Source organism: Jatropha curcas, chromosome 1 (genome assembly GCF_041381405.1).
Source record: "Jatropha curcas cultivar XTBG-Jc1 chromosome 1, XTBG_Jcur_1.0, whole genome shotgun sequence".
In the NCBI taxonomy this organism is placed as follows: domain Eukaryota; kingdom Viridiplantae; phylum Streptophyta; class Magnoliopsida; order Malpighiales; family Euphorbiaceae; genus Jatropha; species Jatropha curcas.
The window spans coordinates 26,102,930-26,124,008 of record NC_143151.1 but is presented as its reverse complement, the minus strand read 5'-3'; the positions used below and the strand labels follow the sequence as shown (position 1 = coordinate 26,124,008).

The window sequence follows — 21,079 nt, the reverse complement described above, 5'->3', positions numbered from 1 at the left end:
TTATGTCCACCGCCTGCATTACTCGTATGTCAATACATTTTTTAAAAGAGTAGGCTTTTGCGGGGCTTCCCTTGTTATTGATTAAATTTCACATGAAAAGAAATTAAAAATTAATAAATAATCTTTATGTCTCACATTATAAATCGTTTAATATTTTTACACGAAAATTAAAAAACTATGAGTAACTTTATTCTATCTAATGTAAATAAGAGTGATATTAAAAAATTATCATTTATTATTCTTTAAAATACTTAAAACGATTTATATTTTGGGATATAATGATCACTCAAAATGATTTATATTTTGAAATGGAGAGAGTAGTTAGTACTAGAAATCATTTTACCAATCAAACCATCAGCATCAAACCTTTTAGTGTTTTGTTAAATCAAATGTAGTAAGGAAAAAAAATAATACGATAACTTTATTTGGTTCAAATACTTGCCTTTTCTTGTTACATTATATTGAATGAACTTTAAGCAGATATATGAATAATACAGGTATTTGGCTTTCCAATTCGTTGCTCTTTTCCTGAAAGAAGCCAATTCTAATTAAGGGTTGATGGAAATCCAATTTTTTTGCCATTTTAAAATGAAAAAAAAAATAAAACTAAAAATTTTACAAAATTTACATATATTTTTAAAATTTATAAATTTATAATTTTTGTAAAAAGTACAATTTTAAATTGAAATAACAAAATGAAATTTAGTGGTTCTCTTTCTCTCCTGCATGATAAAATGATATTGTTTTTTTTTTTTTTTTTTAAAAAAAAAAAAGAAAGTGAATGCTAAATTTAAGGCGGAACACAAATAGATGATTCCAAAAGACACAAACACACTACCACTATCTTTTCCGTGACCAATAACAGACAGTCACGTATTCATGTGCCAATCAGACGTATGTCCTAATCCATCTTCTTCGCCTATTTAAAGACAAAGGTCCTCTGTGTTCTGTGTTTAAAGATGTCCCTTCGCTAAATCAAAAGGCCGAGATTTCGGCTCTATAAAACTCGGATATTTCGCGACATTTCGTTTCCTACGGTGTAATGGCAATGGCTGGCTATGGGCTATTGAAGATCGATGAAGGAGAGCTAAAGAGCAATCGAAGAACATCGCGTCTCGCTTCTCTTGATGTCTTTCGCGGCATCTCCATTCTTGTGAGCTTTCTTTAGCTTTTCTTGTTTTCTTTTAATTTATGCCACGTTTTTGATTGGTTGCTGAGAAAATGCCAGAAAATGAACCGCCGCATGAAAATAATTCAATGGAAATTAAGCCAAAAAAAAAAAAAAAAAAGCTTCATTTTCAGGTTTTATTTCTCTTTGGCCTCTGTTTCCATATTTTTGTTAATTTTATGTTTTTGTTTTTTCTTTTATTTAAATATTTTAAACAAACATACAAAAAAGAACAGAGTTCATCATATGAAAAAAAAAAAAAAAATCTCATTGAGTATAAATTTTTTTAAAATAATTTAATAATATTTATATGATGAGATCCACTCCACCCTATATGAAAATAATCCACATCAATCTGATCTGAATATGAATTACTGGGTATAAAAATCATAAAATTTGATTTTTATTATTTTTTTATAATATTTTTGAATATATAATTTTTTACAATTGTATAATAATTATAAAAACTAAAACAATAAATATATCCTAAATTAATTTATTAGCGCTGTCCAACCACTTTTCAAAATAGACTGAGTGCAGGAATGTCCAACCGAAGCTTACCTTTCGTCCAATCAACTTGTTAGTGGATGAGAAAAGCAAACATACGTTGCGTGCGTGCATTTCGTATAATGCGCAATGCATAGCATAATTCGTTTGCTCTTTACGCAATCTTTCTGACGTCAAAGTAACCTTCAGTTTTTGCAAACTGTCCGAAAAAAGCATAGAAATGCTCATGGAAAAAAATATTTATATATCTCCTTTCAAATTGAAGACTTTTAAAAAAATTCCATAAAATTTTGATAAATACTATGAATTTTAATATTCTCAATCTGAAACTTTTTATAAAAAAAAGAGAGAGAAAAATTTGAAATGACTTTCTGCTTTTCAAAAATATTCTGATGTATATAAATATTTTGTTTTATTATTCAAACGATAATCTATATTTAAATACAGCAAATGATTTCAGTAAATTTAAAATTTAATCTATAGAAGAACATTTATAAAAAAGAAAAAAAAGAAAAGTACAGGTTTTCAAATGGCCCAACTCACACATTAATGGACTAAATTTGAGAAACTGCACTTTGTACTTCATAATTTATTTATAGGCCCACCAACAGACCCCCATACTTTAATGCACACGTACGGTCTTAATTGTTTCTCGGAAGTTACTTCAATTAATGAATCGAATAACAATTCAATAAAATATAAAATAATATTATTATTATGAATAACAAGTCAATAAAAATAAGACACTTGTCAAAAGTGATATATAAATAAGATTTAATTAATTCATTATTTCCATCTCTATTTCATTTTATTTTCAGTTTGCATTATTATATATGATAAGTGTCTTATTTTTTAAAAATTGTCGTTCCAACATATAATGGTGACATGGCATCGGTGTTTTATTATATAATCATTCAGATCATCATCCTTAAATTATTTGATCATTTCATAAAAATTATTATTTTATTAATCAGTAAGTATTAATAAAAAGGTAAAAATATCCCTTATTTTTTTAAAACAATATCCTTTAAAATACTATCTAATCATTCATATTTAATAATGTGATCATATTAATTTAACAATAAAGGCATGCGTTTTGGATTGAGTTGTGGTTGATTTAGTGAATTTTTAATTTAGGAACCAACCAAAGAAAGAGTTTAATAATTAAGAGAAATTTCAATCATTAAATAACAGTTCTCTAAGAAAAGTATTCATCTTAGTTGGTTTTTAGGAGTGTCAAAATGGGTTTGCAGATAGATTTCGACATAAACTCATCTACCATGCGACATGATTAGAATCAACATAAACACGATCTGTTTAATAATTATGCAAAATTTTTAAATATAAACACAAAATGCAAATTAAATGAATGACACGAATATGACATTTATAATCTGTTTAATTAAATAGATCATATATGAATCCAAAAATTCAACCAAACTTAATTAAATGAGTCAAATACGGGTTAGAACATAACACGTATGCATATACAATATACTTAATATATATATATATATATATATATATATATATATATATATATATATATATATATATATCATATTTTGACCTATATATAAGTGATTTATATATATTTTAAATGGATTATACATATCGTGTTATCACTCGTATACGAGTGACTCATATATATATATATTTGAGTCACTCGTATACGGGTGATAACACGATATGTATAATTCACTTAAAATATATATAAATCACTTATATACAGATCAAAACATGACATGTATACATGTATAATTCACTTAATATATATATTTATCGTATTATATATAAATCACTAGTGTATGCACGAATTTATTTGGGCTCAACTTTATCGTGATTAATTTCTCTGTTAGGCAAATCTAATTTATGCGTGTGATAGCTGATTTTAACATCTCTACTTTTTAGATTGCTTCAATCAATCAAAACCACATAATATTTCCGTTTGATTTTATCGGAAGCAGGTTGGCAAGTGGACCCACATAATGTGTGGTGGTGGTCCATATGCTCTAAACGCTGGATGGGACTTGGCTATAACTGGTGTTAATTTCTTGATATCTTTAAAAAAGATTCCACGATTGTTCTTATACCCAGTGGCAAACAACAGTTACATTACTCCTGCTGAACCCAAAACCTTACTACACTTCGTATCTTACTAAAACAAATTCTCTTTTGACCGCTTTAAAACGGACAGCACGCTCAGTACACACAGTCAAAAGGGCTACCCGCCACCCAGCCCTTTCCTTCCTTCGTCTTCTTCTCTGCAAAAGAAAAAACGCCAAACTTATAATAATCAAAGCTACAATATTAATCTTCCCTTATACTTATTCTCTTTCTTTCTTGTTTCTCATTCTTTTCTCTCTCCTTATAAAATGGCTGACTTAGAAGTGCCTTTGCTGCTGCTGCAATCGCCGCTCTCCGATAACAAGCCCACGCGTGTTGCTTCTCTCGACGTCTTTCGCGGCCTCTGCGTCTTTGTAACTCTCCCTACTTACCTTTCGCTTTCTCGTCTTCGTTCTTCAGATTCTCGTCCGAATTACGTTTTACGGTTTCTTCTTCCTCAATTTTCAACGTTTTTATTATTATTATAAGCATTATTTTAGTGCCTGAGCTGTTTGGTTTAAATTTTAGGACTGTTTGGTTTAAATTTTAGGAAAGAAAAGTTAGTTTTAACAAAATTTCTAGCGTAACTTGTTTGTCTCAGAACCGAAAAAGTTGTTTATGTTTGTTATCAATTTGGTGGCTACAGCTAATGATGATTGTGGATTATCTGGGATCGATTTTTCCGATCATTGCTCATTCTCCATGGAATGGCCTTCGCTTGGCGGATTTTGTGATGCCTTTCTTTCTTTTCATAGCCGGAGTTTCTCTTGCACTTGTTTATAAGGTAAGTATACTACTATAATTATTATTACTTCAAAAGAAATGCATGTTTGCTTTAATTAGGGATTTTTATATTCTAATTCTGTTTTATGAATAGAAAATTGTTGATTTTGACAATTCAACGCATTTTGTTAATTATCACTTCTGATTCACTTGCTAATTTTATTTGGTTAATATTGGCTTTTAATCTGAAAGTTCTGTTTTTATCAGAAAGTATCAGACAGAGTAGATGCTACATGGAAGGCAGTACTTAAGGCAGCAAAATTGTTTTTCTTGGGTGTTTTTCTTCAAGGTGACACTGTCAGACAATTGAATTATTGTTGTGGATTTTATAGCAGTATATATCTATAATACTATCGGGACATACATTTAATTAGCATACATTTGTTAAATTGTTCATTTTTTTTCAGGTGGTTATTTTCATGGGATAAATTCATTGGCTTATGGTGTTGACATCGAAAGAATACGTTGGCTTGGCATTCTGCAGGTACTCAAAAATTTCTTTCTCCATGTATTAATATTTCCTTCCTCAATACCCTTATGCCATGTTCGGAAAATTAACTGTTTATCTATCCTAATAGCTATACTAAAGTAATATTGTTTCATAATACATTCACTCAAACTCTAAGGTCATCGAATAGTATTTCAATATTTATTAAAACGCTAAAAGCTACATAAAAAGTTATCGTTGAACGGCCCTTACACCACATGTCTAAATTTTCACGAGTACAGATTAAGTGATTGTCATTAAAGTAGGATTAAAAGTTTCCTTCTTAATTACATAAACCGTAGTCCAGTGTCATTGTTCATTTACGTTAGTCCTATACATTGTTAAACTTGTTTTTGTTGTCATTCAAGCCAGAGAATATCTATTGGCTACATTGTTGCGGCTTTATGTGAGATTTGGCTTTCATCTCGACCGATAAGAGAAATAGGTTTCTTCAAGCCTTATTATTGGCATTGGTAAGGTTTTGATATCTTGCATTGGCCTTTATATTATTAAACTTCAAGCATAATTGACATCGTAAAAGTGTTATGTTTAACAATTGTAATGTGACTTCAATTCTTGATTCTATTTCACGAAATGGCTTAAGTAACAATACTCATTTATTTTCCCTCTCTCACTTGGGCCTAATAAGCAGGATTTTTAATAAATATTTGCCTGATTAACACACCATTAACTCAGATCCTTGAACATGTAATACATAGATCAACATTCAATTGATATCTTAAAATACTAATCAGATGGTGAGTATGAGCTTAATGGATTGAATTGCAATTTTTTTTTTTTTTTAATTTTTTGGCTTTCTTTTCTCAATTTATTGATGAAGCAAAATTTTCAGGGTTTTGGCATTTTCATTGTGTGCAATTTATACGGGATTATTACACGGTCTCTACGTTCCAGATTGGCAATTTGAAATCTCCAATTCAACTTCTTCTGTTCTTCCAAACAATGGCAGTTATGTTTACTTGGTGAGAGTTTACTGAAACCTTTTTCTTTTGCTATTATTATTATTTTTTTTTTTTTTATGCCTGTGATTGTGTGCATGTATGTGAGGGTGCATATAGAAATTAAATTCATGGAGAACAGAACCACTAGAGAATGCTTGTCATTATCTAAATTTTGTTTGCTACAATTTTGACCATGTTATGAGCGCCTTGAAGCATTTATCTCTGGAACTAGAACTTCTAATGTAGATTTCTACTAGAATTCGTCACCTTTCTATGAAGAGCAAGTTAATTTGCCAACACCATATTATTTCATCGTCCAAATACTCGACTAAAACATCATTAGAGGAGAGATGTGTTTTTGAAGTACATTTTACATACGTAAGTCAATACAGTCATTGCGCATGCATTTTCTGCTAGTATTATCCTTTCAAAATGAAGTTAAAATTTTTATTGCTTGACGTTTGAAGTCATGAATTTGAATACATTCTTCATATTTTTCACAGGTGAGCTGCTCTGTAAGAGGCGATCTTGGACCTGCTTGTAATTCAGCTGGAATGATCGATCGCTATGTTCTTGGTATTGATCATCTCTATACAAAACCCGTCTATAGAAATCTGAAGGTATTCTATATTGATCTTTTTATGGTGGTCTTTATCCATCCATATGCAATGTATTGATCCCTAACAAAAATCTCAACTTATAGGAATGCAATATGACAAATGGCCAAGTTTCAGAGAATTCACCTTCATGGTGTCATGCTCCTTATGATCCTGAAGGTCTAATAAGGTAGTTGAAATGCATATCAATAAGCTACTTATTCAATTAAGTTGATCAATAGAATCATGAAGAGGCAAGTGACCTGTTTTTTTTCTGTTGAATGGTAGTTGGCAAACGTTTTTTGAAGTTCAACAAGCCAAGTGGAAGATTTAGGAGAGTCAAAGTTGAGATATTATCGAATAATATATAATATGAATCAAACGTACATAGACAGATTATCAAAATCGAAGTCTAGAAAGTAGGAGGATGTCAAAAGATGATAATTTTCTACTAAACATAATTACACATCAATATGAGTCGCATACTATTCAGTCTTATTTTTGACAATTAGGTAACGCGCTAAAATTTATTGTGCCTACAGTTCCTTGACGGCTGCAGTTACCTGCATTATTGGACTTCAATTCGGCCATGTCCTTGCTCACGTAAAGGTGATATCATATGCATTCTTTACTCTCCCCGTGAATTTTCTTTTCTTATCTTTTTCACCTGTAGTTATTTATGGTCACTGTCGTATAGGAGATTTATAATGATGTGCAAAAGCATTCTGCTTTGAGCTACATGCTACTGCTATTTCACGTACTATAGAACAATCACCATTTTGGTAATTGCTTGTCAAGCTTATTGACGTTACTTGTTACACATGCTTTTCAGGACCACAAAGGGCGGGTGGAATGTTGGTCTTTCTTCTCATTTTCACTTCTTCTACTTGGATCATCCCTCGCCTTCGTAGGTATGCTCGTCAACAGCGCATAACTTTTGCCTTCAATAAGTACCTATCGACACATTTTTGTTATGAAGATAGATAACACTTGTTGCTATAGAAAACATTCCATCCTCAAAAGTAAAGCAAGGTGCTCTACTAATAAGAACAAATTGATCTCCCCCAATTTGTTCATTTTAGCAATCAATTTTAGGTTCTTAGTAAATACATATTGAAAGCAAATCTTTGATCTTCCCCTTTTGTTTTGCAGGCATCCCCGTGAATAAATCTCTCTATACAATTAGTTATATGCTTATTACTTCTGCTTTGGCAGGAATCACATTCTCAGTTTTGTACTTGGTGGTGAGTCAATTCTACCTACTATTGGAAGCAAAGCATAATCTTTAGCAGCTTCTTAGATTTTCCAAGAAATATATACTTGTCAGATTTGACTTAAAAATCTAATTTGGTTGCTCTTGCAAAGAAGCCAACTGAAGCATAAACCACGAGACCATGAAAACCCTACTCTATACTTACTGAAAATTGAAGCAAAAGATTATTTTCATCTTTCTTAACTCTGAATCATCACAACTTAAAATCCCTCAAACCAAATATACTCCTCGTTCCTACTATTTGACATTTTTATCTCTTTTTCTTACTGTTTATATACTGCCTGCTGTAGGTAGATGTATATGGTTACAGATGGGTGTCATTACCGTTGGAGTGGATGGGAAGGCATTCCTTGAGTATCTTTGTCCTTCTAACATCTAACTTAATTATTATTGCAATTCAAGGATTCTACTGGTCTAAGCCTGAAAACAACATAGTGAGTGTTTAGAAGATCTACTGCTTTTTATTCACTTGCTACTAATATGTAAATCCAAAGACAGCTAACACCACATTTTTTTTCTTGTTGCCTCACTTTTTTAACAGATTCACCAGATTGTCGCATCCTTCGTGCACAGATGATACATATGGTCATTGGGTCGAATTACATGGTTAGAGATTTTGAATCTTGCTTTTAAGATAGGGTAAAACACTGAATTCTCTAGCCAATCTCTCTTTTCAGACCACATTTTATAATAGTGTTTTGGGAAATCAAGGACATATTATTAGTACCTAGTGAATCTTTTTACTTTTCCCCCTCTATATACAAAATGAAAGTGATATATATAAAAATGTATAAGCTTTAGACTAGCAAGAGCCATTGACTGAGTACGAGGGAAAGTGATATTTATAAAAATGGGTAAGCCCTTAGACCAGCAAAGAGGTCTTTTGAGGGTGATGGATCATCCATTACCCTCGAGAACAAAACTGTGCAGACTGGATCCAAAGCGGACAATATCTTGCTAGGCCTAAAATGCCATATATAATGAGTAAAATCACTTAACTTCTAATAAAATGATTAAATAGTTGATGTTTTCATACTATAGAAACTAAATAATTTCTTCCAAAAATAGAATAACTTACGGGATAATGGTAATATTTACCCCTCTACTTACCTCTACTTACGGGATAATGGTAATATTCAGGTTTACAGATTCAAGTGGCAGGACAAATTCAAGCTTGAGTTAATGTTCAAATTAACACTCTCCTGAGGCCACTAAGAGGTTCAGCGAACACAAGGTCGCGAAGCAATCCAAATTCCGCAATTGTCCAGTGTTTTTGCATGAAATGCGGCTCTCAGCTGTCAAGGCTTGTGCCTTGTTCTTGACAAGAGTTATAACATGCTCTAGACAATATTGTAGTCTTATTCAATTTTAAATCAATCAAGGGAAGCAATGAAACAATTTTATGCAAATTATATTACACTTTCCAATTTATGACTTGGTCTGAGGCAGATATTGAATCATGCCAATAAAAAAAAAATTTAAAAAAAAAAAAAAAAAAAAAAAAAAAAAAAAAAAAAACACTAGAAAAGCTCTAATATTCGAGAATCTCATCGTAAAGCAATAGTATGATTTACACATTCACCCAATACTCAGGGTTGTTAAAATTGTGAACATATTTAAATAAATATGAATTTGGATTGTAATTATATCTATTTTTAAGTGTAATCCTTAACATATTTTAAAAACAAGGTGATGTAATTTACATAACATACCAGGATCATTAATGTTTAATAATAATTTGTTTCTCTAATCCTCAAATAGGACATACCTCGGAAGCACAAGCAATGCAAGGTACCAAAGATGTCAAAACCAACTTGAAATCCTGTGTGGTTTCAAATGTTCGCAATTCATCAATCAACGAGCTGCTACTTCAGTTGATAGGAACTGCTTCCTATCAATAAAGATTTATGTTTGTTTAGAACTGAAACTCTCCTTTTCAAATAACTCTTAACGATAGAAAAGATACCAACTCAAATTTTAAGTTACCTTCGTGCAAGAATTTCTCTGTTGATCAAATAATGAGAGGCCTTATCCAACACTGGGCAGAGACTTGACTACAAGTAACATCAATAGCAATCTTGCAGTTTCCAGCTACAAATTCAACTTGAGATATAAAAAGATGCAGATGCATTATATTCTCACTTCCCAGGGAGGTCACTCCACATCTGCCTAGCAAAGCAGCTCATCTGTGCTAGTTGCTCACGATTGGCTTGTAAAATGCACCATATGCTACAATCACAACAAACTTCTCTGTGCGGCTTGGGATAGATCATAGTAAGTTTCTGTGTGAACGCTTCAACCTAATATGAAGGACAAAGAAATCAAAATGCAAACATTAGAAAATATGCTTAAAAAACAAGTGAACAATAGATATGAAGAAAACTCAAATCCCAAGTCTCCAACGAAATGATTTTGTGAACTCAGACTAAACTTTCTTCATATCTAACAACATATTAGATATGAAGAAAGTTTAGTGAGTTGTAATTTCCTGGCACTCTATGTGATTCTCCAATCCATTGTCTCTAGTTAACTGTGTCATTTCGAACTAATCCACCACTTTGTAAAGCTTGTTGATAAAGTTCATGCAACTTAATTGATGTATTGATCAGCATAGCCATTATCGTCCCAAGCATACTAATTCAGGTATTTAACCAATCCTACCAAAGAACTAACATAATTGATGAGAAACCCAATTACGAAAATGATTATGCAATATCATTCATGCAATCTTTACTATTTCAATATTGATAACCAATAAATATTCCTCCATTTAAATTGAAAATTAAATTAAATGATAAAATAAGGGCAAAATCAAGGAGTTCACATGCAGCACTTGATGTTGAGATCGTGTTTTGGGGAGTTTGAGCTAAAGATTGATAAGGACAGAGACAAGACCTACATACCGCCGCATAATCATCAACACTAGGAGGAATCTACCCAGCTAACTGCTGCTTCTTTCTTGATATTATTCCTTTCCATTATTACTCTTATTTCTGATGCATTTTCCCATTGTCCCATATCGGCATACATGTTGTATAACAAGACATATGGAACTGAGCTATCTGGTTCGAGTTTCATTAATGCTTCAGCAGCAATACGGGCAATCTCTGCATTGTTATGGACCCTAGAAGCACCCAATAATGCACCCCAAACAGCCTTATCTGGCTTAAATGGCATGCCATTGATCAAATCCAAGGCCTCTTCAAGCTGTCCATGCCGACCCACAATGTCAACTAGGGAAGAGAAGTGTTCAATCCTTGGCTCGATGCCATATTCACTAACCATGGATTTAAATATCCCTCGACCTTCTTCAACCAGTCCAGCATAAGCACAGGCATTCAGAGCAGAAATAAATGTTATATAAGTAGGCTGCACTTTGGAAATTCTCATTAATTTGAAAAGTTCCAAGGCCTCTGCAGCATAACCATGGGATGCATATCCTCCAATCATTGCATTCCAAGAAATTACTTCTTTATGCGGTTTCATTTCATCAAAAATGGTCCATGCCTCAATTATTGCCCCACATCTTGAGTACATCGTGATGAGGGCATTATTCAATGGCACATCTGGGATAACTGTCTTTCTGACCAGCTGATGAATCTGCATACCCAAGTGCAGATCCACAATTCCAGAAGATGCACTGAGAAGCGAAGATAATGTGTGTCGGTCAGGTTTCTCTCCTTCAACTTGCATCCGAAAGAAGACCTTAATTGCTCCTTTATAATCCTCCTTCTTCTCATGCCCCGCAATCATGGAATTCCACGACACCAAATTCTTCTGGGGCATCCTCTCAAAAAACTCATGAGCAAGTTCCAAATTACCTACCAGGGCATGTCCTGATATCATTGAATTCCATGAAAAGGAATCAGGATTTGGCATTTTGCAAAAGAGGTTTGACGCCTCCTCCATATCTGAGACATGAACATATCCACTAATGATGGTATTCCATGAAAAAGTGTCTAGTACAATCATTTGGTCAAAGAGTTCCCTAGCAGAAACAATATCTCCAGCCTTCACATAGCACATTATCATGGTATTCCATGACACCACATTTCTCTCAAACCTCCCTTTACTTCCTTTTTGTTTGTCATTATTACTTGGCATCTTATCAAAAAGTTTCCGAGCTTCATCCACCCTTCCTCTTTGACCATATCCCGCAATCAAAGTATTATAAGCATGCACCAACTCCTCTTTCCCACTATTATTATTTCCATAGTCAAGCAAAATTTTTGCAGCTTCCTCAAGCTTCTCATTATGAATAAGACCCGATACAAGTGCACTCAACGATGTTGAATCCCTCTCTGGCATTCTCTCAAAAAACTCAATTGCACGCGCCACATCACCATTTTGCAAAAAACCAGAAACTATAGCATTCCAAGAAACAGCATTTGGCTTAGGCATTGTATTAAAAAGCTGCAGAGCCTCCTCTATTCTCCCATTCCTTGCATACCCACTAATCATTGTGTTCCAAGAAACGCAGTCCCTCTTTGGCATTTTATCAAACAAGCACCTTCCCTCCTCTATAAACCTCTTCCCACGACATGACACATACCCCGAAATCATCAAATTCCACGACACAACATCCCTCTTTGGCATTTCATCAAAAAGCTTTCTTGCTTTAGTCATCTCACCCTGTCTCGCATACCCACTGATCATTGAGTTCCATGAGATGGTGTTTCTTTGCTCCATTTTATCAAACAATGCCCTTGCATCATTAATCTGACCTGTCTGGTTGAAACGCGTGATTTTTTTATTCAGGGAAAACAAGTCTCTGTCGCAATCATTAAATGAACTCTTTGATTTTGGAGCCGATGCAAAACAGCTAGCTTCTATGCTGATGTATGGCTTCCGTCTAGTCTGAAGCTTCCATTTGCATGATGCGCCAAGGGCAATTCTCAACCTGAGCATAATTTACAGAACAAGTTTACTGAACCTCTAAGATTCATTCAGCAACTGATGAATTAAACAATCAAACTTTTTATCAGAAAGTTATTCATTTTCTTAATATATTTAGTTTTGCTCAGGTCACATCACACGCTTGTCACACTCTTAACTTCTGAAACCAACAAAAAGAATTAGGCGGTTTCAAAAAACGGTCATCTAATGGAACCTGCCATATTTGTCAAGCTAACTAAGAGTTTTCTTCACCTGTTCAACCTATAAAAATTTTTAAAACAATTATAATCTACTAAAAAAATATTTTTTTTTTTATAAAACTAATAATTGGCTATAAATAAAGGACAATATAATTACCAAACCAGAAATTACTAATGCCACAGCTAGATATGTTATTGACTTTTGATTTGACAATACTATCTTATATGTAAGACGATACTATCCTTATATGTAATATTCTAAATTTATCATTTTATACTCTTAAAACTATTCTTATTAACTTCAAATCTATTCATCTATTTTTATATCAATTCCATACACAATTTTTTCATATAGCCGACCCCCACTAGTTTGGACCTAAGGCTTGGTGGTGGTGGTTGTTTTTCCATATACAATTTTTTCAAGAGAGAAATATTAACTTTGACAAACATATAATAGCTAAACCTAATACTTGTTTCATCCTATTAATTAATAATGAAAATTCGAAAATCAGGACAACAAAATTTAAATGCAGAAATAAATAAATAAATAAATAAAATGAAATTCTCAAGAATACATATCAAACTAAAAAATTTAATTGTCTTCTTTAATAAAATAATAAAAAATGAACATTATTTTTCCCCATTAAATTTATTCTTCTAAATCCCTGAAAATGTTATTTTCCAGTTAACTCTGGTACCTGTTTATAAAATTAAAAAACATTTCACATGAACTATATATTTTAGCTGCTTTTAAAAATTTCACATGACTATACCAAAATTTCCCTAATCTCAGTTCCTTTGCAACCAAAACATTTTTCCATTCCTATGGTTTGTTTATTAACTGAACTAGCCAGTATCTTACTGGTAGATAATTTGATTTGGTATAATTTACTCAAAAATCAAGTTGAAAAAAAAAAGCAGAACATATATCCTCTCTTATAAAATGCTTACCGTGAGGAAAATGATAAAATTACAGTCACGCAAAGAAGGCAATACCAAATATGGATTTTCTTTCTTTTCTTGCATGTTCCCAAACAACTAAAGTGATCTCTAGCCATATTTTCTCAGCCACCAAAAAATTAGAAAATATAATTACAGAATTCTTAATATGCAATTCGCAAAGTAAAACAAATTAAAGAAGAGCTAAAAAATGAAAAAGAAGGATTGCTCACATAGATGTTGACAGTGAACTAAGTCGCTGCAGGACTGCACCTGCCAACATATTGAATGGTGGTCAAAGACCGCTTTTGCTTCCTCCCATTTTGATTACTGCACAAAAAATACCGGCATAAAGGCTGTCAAGTAAAAGAGATTCTCTAGATTTCTGTCTCAGATTCTATATCAAACATGAAAATAGAAATTTGAGGCAAACGACAATCAATTTATCTAAGAAAAGATGAGTAAACAAAAAGTTAAAGTGAAATGTGTCCAATAATGAACCTGAATTCACAAAATCAAAAATAATTGTTGCCTTCTTCCCTTCTAACTCTTCAAAATTTCAGCTCTTTCATTCAAAATCTTCCCAATCTCTTGCTAATTCTGGATATTCATGGAGTCTGGAATCAAACGGTTAACAGAGAGGGTAGTTTCATTTTTATTTCATCAAAATTTGATGAAATGGAACAAAACTTGGGATTTGGTTTGGGAAATCACAAGGAAGTGTTGAATTGAGAAGAAAATATTTAGAACTTTGAGAAGAGGACTTGGGTTGGTTTTTTGCTTAGTGACATAAACAGGTTAGGAGGAATGTGGCCTTTTTTTCACTCTTTTTTTGAATGAATTTCAATGTTTAAGAGTAAAAGGTCATAAAAAAATTTAATAATAGTTGGACTTGTGCGGAGCTCGCCCGCATGCAAGGTCCAACTTTAAATAAATAATTAGTCATTTATCAGCATATTGTGGATGGCAACGGGTCAGGTACACAAAAAGTGTCGTATCCCAATCCAAACTCACTTAAATATAAGGTACCTGAATCCATTTAAAAAATTACCCCTGCATTACCCATATTCGTCCCAAATTGAATTAGCATTACCCATTTGCAATCCGGATTCATAGAAACAACCGTTTAACACAAAATGAACAAAATGCATACAACACACAATACACTAAACTGTATAAACACTTGATTATTATCGAACCCTTATAAAATAAAGAAAATAGCATGCTGTTATTTTTACCACTCCAATTGTCAGAAATTGTATGTAATTACATAGTTTTTACAATTCAAAGAAACTTCAAGAATCTACTAACTTAATTATATAATGGAGAGCAAGAATGAATACATTTAAACTCCAGGTCTACGAATATGTGGCCTGTAAGTATTTGGTCAATATAGTTTCTTGAATCCCTGGACAAAAGAGACAGCTTATTTGATGAAAGTAAAAATTATTTAACTGCTGAAAAAGAAGAATGCATAATGCAATAATGCAATGTATAGAGAATGTATAATACAGTGTTGATATATGGTTGTTATTAGTTGTGTTTTCCAATGCTTATTTGTAGCAGTTCATATTAGTGAAGGTCTCACTGATTACCTAAATAAACCAAATGAAATATAGGCAATTTGAATTAATTAGTAATCTTTATTTCCTTGTGTATGAGCTAATGGAAAATTTCTACAAAGGAGAGAGGGAGAATATGAAGAATCAATGTTAGATTGTTGTTCCAGGATTAGATTTCATTCCCATCTGAACTTTGGCAGTCTTACAAATCAGTTTCTAATTTTGTGAAACTTATGAAAATTGTTCTGCATGCCTACTGTATAAAGTTTATGCATCTTTTGTCAGTTCAACTAAAGAAAATAACACATGCTGATTTTACTTTAAATATTAAATAGTAGCATTTTTACGGAAAAGCCTTACCCTACAACCTACTGAGGATGATTTTGATCAGAAGATACATATTTATTGATCAATCGTTTAGGTTTTTCAATGAAATTTTTGAAATGCATTTAGAATTAAATGCTTAACAGAATCATTTAGATCTTTAGAAGTTAAGGATTTTAATCAACTTGCTTCAATTTCACTCATTTATGTATAATTTTCTTGGTGTCTTTGCAATTACAGATACCATCCAACACTTAAGTACAAAGAATTCTGTACACTGGGATGATTCTATTGTCATTAAACTTGTTTTGACCGGCATTTTAAGGAACTGATTTTTCTAAACAAGATTTACAATCAGCAACAAAGATAAAAAGAAACAAAAGAAAAGAAATAAAAACTGCAGAAACAGGACAAGACAAAACCAGCAAAAAGAACAAAAGGAAACCAAAAACCAAAAAGAACTAAAGCGGCAAAACCAAACCAAAGAATAAAATAAGGCCCAAAGCAGCAGTAACAGTTTAAAAAAAAAAAAAAAAAAAAAAGAAAAAAGAAAAAAAGAGCATAAGAAACCAATTAACTTAGTCTATCATATCAACGGCTATTTACATTCACAAAATCAAACCACATACTCAATTTACAGTAAAGTGAAGAAAACAAAAAACGAAATTATTGACAGAGCTTTAACTTTAACAGTAACAAAAATACCTTGCGATTTGCGAGCCACAGAGCTAGTCTTGAACGAGACACAGAGCTTGTCGGCGGAGATCGCCGCTCTTGAGGCGCGCTCGTCACTCGTCGGATAAAAGGCAACAGGCAAATCGAAGATGAGAGACTAAGGCAACAAGAGAAAAAATCAGATCGAGGCAAAACTACTGCCTCGCGAAGAACGAATTGAACTTTGATTTAAAAAGTTAATTCAAAACGACGTGGTTTGGTTAAGGCATTTTCTGTGTCAAAACTTCGTCGTTCTGGTAGTGAAGTGTTAGTTATTTTCTTCCTTTCTTTTTCTGGCCTAATACAGAGAGATAATTAAAATTTTATGTAATTCAGTTATAAATTTAATTTTTATATCTGATATGCAAAAACTAAAAATTTAAATTTTGTGAATTTAATTCTATAATATAATTAAATTAAATTTCATAAAAAAGTGAAATTTTAGAATGAATTTCATAAATTTAAACAATATATTTTCGCAGATAATAGTAGATAAGTTCTTGATGGGCTTAAATCTATGTTTCTGTATTTTACACAACCAGCAATTGAACAGAAAAAAAAAACATTCGACCATAAAATGACAAGCATCTATTCCAATCAAAATTATTAGTGATCCAAGTTATCAAATGGGCCTCAAATATACACAAAGCCCAAACACAACAGATACACACTCATCATCCTTATATTTATTCATCAAGTGGGCCCAAGCCAGCAGGAGGCGGTTACCAAATGTACAAAGTTAAATATATAGAGTAGATACAACAGCTGCTAGCATCTGCTTCTTGAATGTTTTCACTGTATTGAACTATTCTACAATACAATTTTTGTCTCCATTAATACACTGTTTCAGTTTTCTCTTTCTCTGGTGAAGAATGCTTTGATAATCTCATCAGTTAGCAAACCTCAATAATCTTTTTTGTTGTTAAAATTTTGATTAACAGCCTAGCCTGATATGGTGGTGACAATTCTAAATGAAAACATAACCAATAATTAAAAAAAAAAAAAAAGAAATAAAAATACCTATGCTTTTATTGTGTTTCAGCCATTCATTTTGTTAAGATTTGATGGGAGGTTTAAATTGATATAATCTTAAATTCATATATTGAATTGAAAAAATTACGAAATCAAATCGAAGAAAAAGTAAACTTTCTTTTTATTTGATGCAAATTGAATTGCTTAGCGTGACTAATAAACTACAGGCCCATTTTGGCCCATTCTCCAAATTTTGGGCCCTCATACTGGGCCTAAACGCACTCGTACTTTTACCCAATTCCTCTTTGGCAAAAACCCATAACTATAAATTTCCATCTATCTCTGGTAGGAAAAAGATAAAATTCCAACTAGTCCATGAGGTTCAGCCAACTGTACAGTTTCATCCCAATATTTAAAAATAAAAGGAATTAAGGAGTCCCAAAATTTAATTCCATTAATGAAATAATATTTTTATTTCCATAGACCTGGTTTAGGTAGGTCTAAACCTTATTATAATTAATATTAATTAACCAATAGTCAATAAATATTTTTTTGAAAAATATAATTCATTAACTATAATATCAAACATTACGAATAATCATATAGATCAGACAATGAATTTTACTATCATAAGCTAATAGAGTTCGTTGATCTTTTAACAAGCTAAAATAATTATATATATTCTTTTGAATGATAATACTAAATATAAGAAAATATAATATTATATCTTTCCACTTGAAGATGATCTTGATAAAAGATATAAATATTCTTATTACCAACTAGTTTTTTAATTGATTTGGATAGTAAAATAATAATTACTTTGGATCTTTTATATCTGAATTGTTTTTAGCTAAATTGTTTTTTCAAGGACTTGTAATATATAACATACACATATGAATTCTCGCCAACATACATCAATAGTATCAATAGAGGAACAAGTCGCACTATTAGACTTCGTTGATCAAAGATTCACATTTACAAATCAATATCAAAAGTTTCCAACCAAATAAAATCAAATATTATACTTTTATTTATAATAAACTCTCATACAGAAGGAACAAAAAGCTCTAAATACGGAAACAAAATAACAATAATAAAAATCAAAACAAATATATTATATGATAAATAGATATGAATTTATTAAAATGGCTAAGAGAATTTAAAAGAGAAAAAGAGAAGAAGTTGAATCAAAGGAAAAAAATAGAATGTAGGAGATTATCACTAATCAACATCAAGCGGCCACAAACTAAATTTTTAAACATTTTATAAATTTCAATCAATGACTTCGTTATTTTAGGTGTCTCGTCATGCCGAAGAGATAATAAAAAATCAAAATTCGAAAGACTCAAGAAAGATCATCTTTTCACCATTCATATTTAAATATAATATATATAACGGCAGAGCTTCTTATGGTCGAAAGGTCGCTGGGCAATTCTAAGAAATTTTTTTTAAAAGAAAAATTCTTATGAAATATTATATTTTGGTCTTTAAAAATATAAAAAAATTATATTTTGATACCCTAAAAGTTTTTAAAACTTCATTTAGCTTGTTTAAAGTAATTGTCTTAGTTCTGTGCTGAATATATATATATATATATATATATATATATATATATAATAAATATTCTATGTATTATCCCTATCACATTTGCATTGATAACCAGGACAAGAAGCTTGTAGCCAAATGTTAGAGTACTGACAACTAATTCCCACTGTGAAATGTTTTATTAGCCTCTGATCATCAATGATTAAGTGGCCCACTTGTTTTAATTTGTCCAGAACTTATGGAATAATTAATCAAGTATTAATAATTATTTTTGGAAGCGAACATTCTAGATATACCTTTTTTCTCTTGTTCAGCTACTGCAACATTTTTGTTGGAGAATCAAGAACTTATGGCTTAAAATATTCGCATATACTATATTAAGTACTCCCATCTTCAAAATAGTTCATTTTCTATTTTTACACAGATTAAAAAAATAATAATTATTATGAGTTTTGACAATTCTATTCCTATAACTTTTCTATCATACCATTTTAAATAACATATGAGCAATTATTATATTTAAATAATAAGTAAAAATTAATGAGGGTTATTGAAAATAAGAAAAAATTTAATAAGGGTATAATAGACAATTTCATGATTAACTATAATACAAAAAAGAAAAATAAACCATATTTTAGGACAAATTAAAAAGAAAAGATGAAATATTTTTTTGAGGCAGATCTATTATTCTTCTCACAATAATGATTTTATAAGTACAGTTTTTTTTTTTCTTTATACTCAAATGATATGAGAAGCTAATTTTATAAAAAACGAAGATTAATTTGTCTTTGAATTTGTTTAATAGGATAAAAAATGTCAAGATTTGATCTTTTTAGATCAATTTAACATCTAAACTTATTTAAAATAATTAAAAAGATCAGATTTAATATTTTGGATTAATTTAGTCCCTGACTATTCGCTGTATTTATAACGTGAGAATTCTTATATAGACATTTATTAAAATTATAGTTGGAATCACGTGGTATAATTTATTGAAAAATTTAATTAAATATCAAATTGAGGAAATAATATATGAAATATATTATATCCCTCTTTATCTTGATCTATCATTTTAAATTCATAAATATGTACTAATTTAAATATTTTAAAATTGAACTTTACTACTAGATTATTGCATATGCAGTTCATGCATTTCTCATGTTAAACGAATTCAAAGTTACACTACATATTTTATAAATTTACTGTGTTAAAGAAATAATATTTTCGTGATTTTAAAATTCTATTCAGAAGTATTGGAAAAGTTTGATCTAGATATTCCTATTAAATTGAATCAATTTATTATTTTGTAAAAATCAAAATAAATTTAGTGGCTGAATTGATTTAAAAAAAATCAAATCTGACTTTTAAATCCCATAAATAAGTTCGTGAGCTAAATTAGTCTTTATTCCATTTTATAACCACAAAGTCGTGTTTAAAATTTTAAACAATATGGTTCTTATGTTGCCTGTAACGGTTTCGTATGCTCTAGTAGCTTTCTCTCTTTTGTCCAAGGTTTCTTGTCCTGCCAACATGGAGAGGGACTTTAATCATTTGTCAATCGCTGATGATGAGGAAGAAGGCTTGCCTGTTAACGCATCTTCAGATGCCACCAAGTCTACCTACGAATTTTGTCTTGTCGACATGTTCTTGACTTGCGGGACTGTGAATTTTTAGTCCATGCGAAACACTTTCGCAGATTTGTGGCATTCGCTCGGAGGGATTATAATTACTGATTTGGGAGCCAAACGTTTTCTGTTTCGGTTCTACAACAAAGTGGATTTGGATAGGGTTTTGAATGGTGCCCCATGGACTTTTAATCGACACTTGCTGGTATGGGGTCTGATAAAAAATGATGAGGACCCGCTGCTGATTCCTTTGCTATACTCGGATTTCTGGGTTCAGGTACATAACTTGCCGGTCGGGTTAATGTCTGCGGCAGTGGCCAAATCAATAGGGAATTTCATTGGTACTTTCATTGAATATGACATTAAGACTGTTCATTTTGATCCCAATCAATTTATGAGACTGCAGGTTAAGTTGGATAT

The 21,079-nt window shown here is 31.4% G+C and overlaps 2 protein-coding genes across 7 annotated transcripts; one reads left to right on the top strand and one right to left on the bottom strand.

Moving 5' to 3' along the window:
- Positions 1-869: 869 nt before the first annotated feature.
- On the top strand, positions 870-9,294 carry LOC105641800 (uncharacterized). Of its 3 annotated transcripts, none has more exons than XM_089719923.1 (14): positions 870-1,153; positions 4,428-4,565; positions 4,772-4,853; positions 4,972-5,048; positions 5,424-5,524; positions 5,905-6,034; positions 6,517-6,633; positions 6,717-6,799; positions 7,152-7,218; positions 7,442-7,520; positions 7,762-7,853; positions 8,173-8,316; positions 8,424-8,488; positions 9,023-9,294. In XM_089719923.1, exons 1-13 carry the CDS (start codon positions 1,043-1,045, stop codon positions 8,457-8,459), a joined length of 1,257 nt encoding a protein of 418 aa, XP_089576049.1. In that variant the 5' UTR covers positions 870-1,042; the 3' UTR covers positions 8,460-8,488; positions 9,023-9,294. The 3 variants fall into 3 exon arrangements, 1 of the variants encoding a protein (XP_089576049.1); XR_016320321.1 differs by having other exon boundaries at positions 873-1,153; positions 8,424-8,521; XR_005177694.2 differs by lacking the exon at positions 870-1,153 and adding an exon at positions 3,802-4,155 and having other exon boundaries at positions 8,424-8,521.
- MEF9 (mitochondrial editing factor 9) lies at positions 7,424-16,676 on the bottom strand. Of its 4 annotated transcripts, none has more exons than XM_089719916.1 (6): positions 16,509-16,676; positions 14,151-14,247; positions 10,786-12,782; positions 9,869-10,182; positions 9,651-9,773; positions 7,424-7,563 (listed from the first exon to the last, which is right to left on the bottom strand). In XM_089719916.1, exons 2-3 carry the CDS (start codon positions 14,198-14,200, stop codon positions 10,805-10,807), a joined length of 2,028 nt encoding a protein of 675 aa, XP_089576042.1. In that variant the 5' UTR covers positions 14,201-14,247; positions 16,509-16,676; the 3' UTR covers positions 7,424-7,563; positions 9,651-9,773; positions 9,869-10,182; positions 10,786-10,804. The 4 variants fall into 4 exon arrangements, with proteins under 4 accessions (XP_089576042.1, XP_020538016.1, XP_012081794.1 ...); XM_020682357.2 differs by lacking the exon at positions 7,424-7,563 and adding an exon at positions 15,261-15,325 and having other exon boundaries at positions 9,410-9,773; XM_012226404.4 differs by lacking the exon at positions 7,424-7,563 and having other exon boundaries at positions 9,410-9,773.
- Between the last annotated feature and the right edge of the window lie 4,403 nt (positions 16,677-21,079).

Coding starts and splice junctions, on each gene's coding strand:
- MEF9 (XM_089719916.1), bottom strand. CDS start 14,200: ATGTTGGCAGGTGCAGTCCTGCAGCGACTTAGTTCACTGTCAACATCT. Junction 12,783..14,150: donor AGTTCACTGTCAACATCTAT/GTGAGCAATCCT, acceptor AATTATGCTCAG/GTTGAGAATTGCCCTTGGCG.
- LOC105641800 (XM_089719923.1), top strand. CDS start 1,043: ATGGCAATGGCTGGCTATGGGCTATTGAAGATCGATGAAGGAGAGCTA. Junction 4,854..4,971: donor CTTGGGTGTTTTTCTTCAAG/GTGACACTGTCA, acceptor ATTTTTTTTCAG/GTGGTTATTTTCATGGGATA. Junction 8,317..8,423: donor CTAAGCCTGAAAACAACATA/GTGAGTGTTTAG, acceptor CTTTTTTAACAG/ATTCACCAGATTGTCGCATC.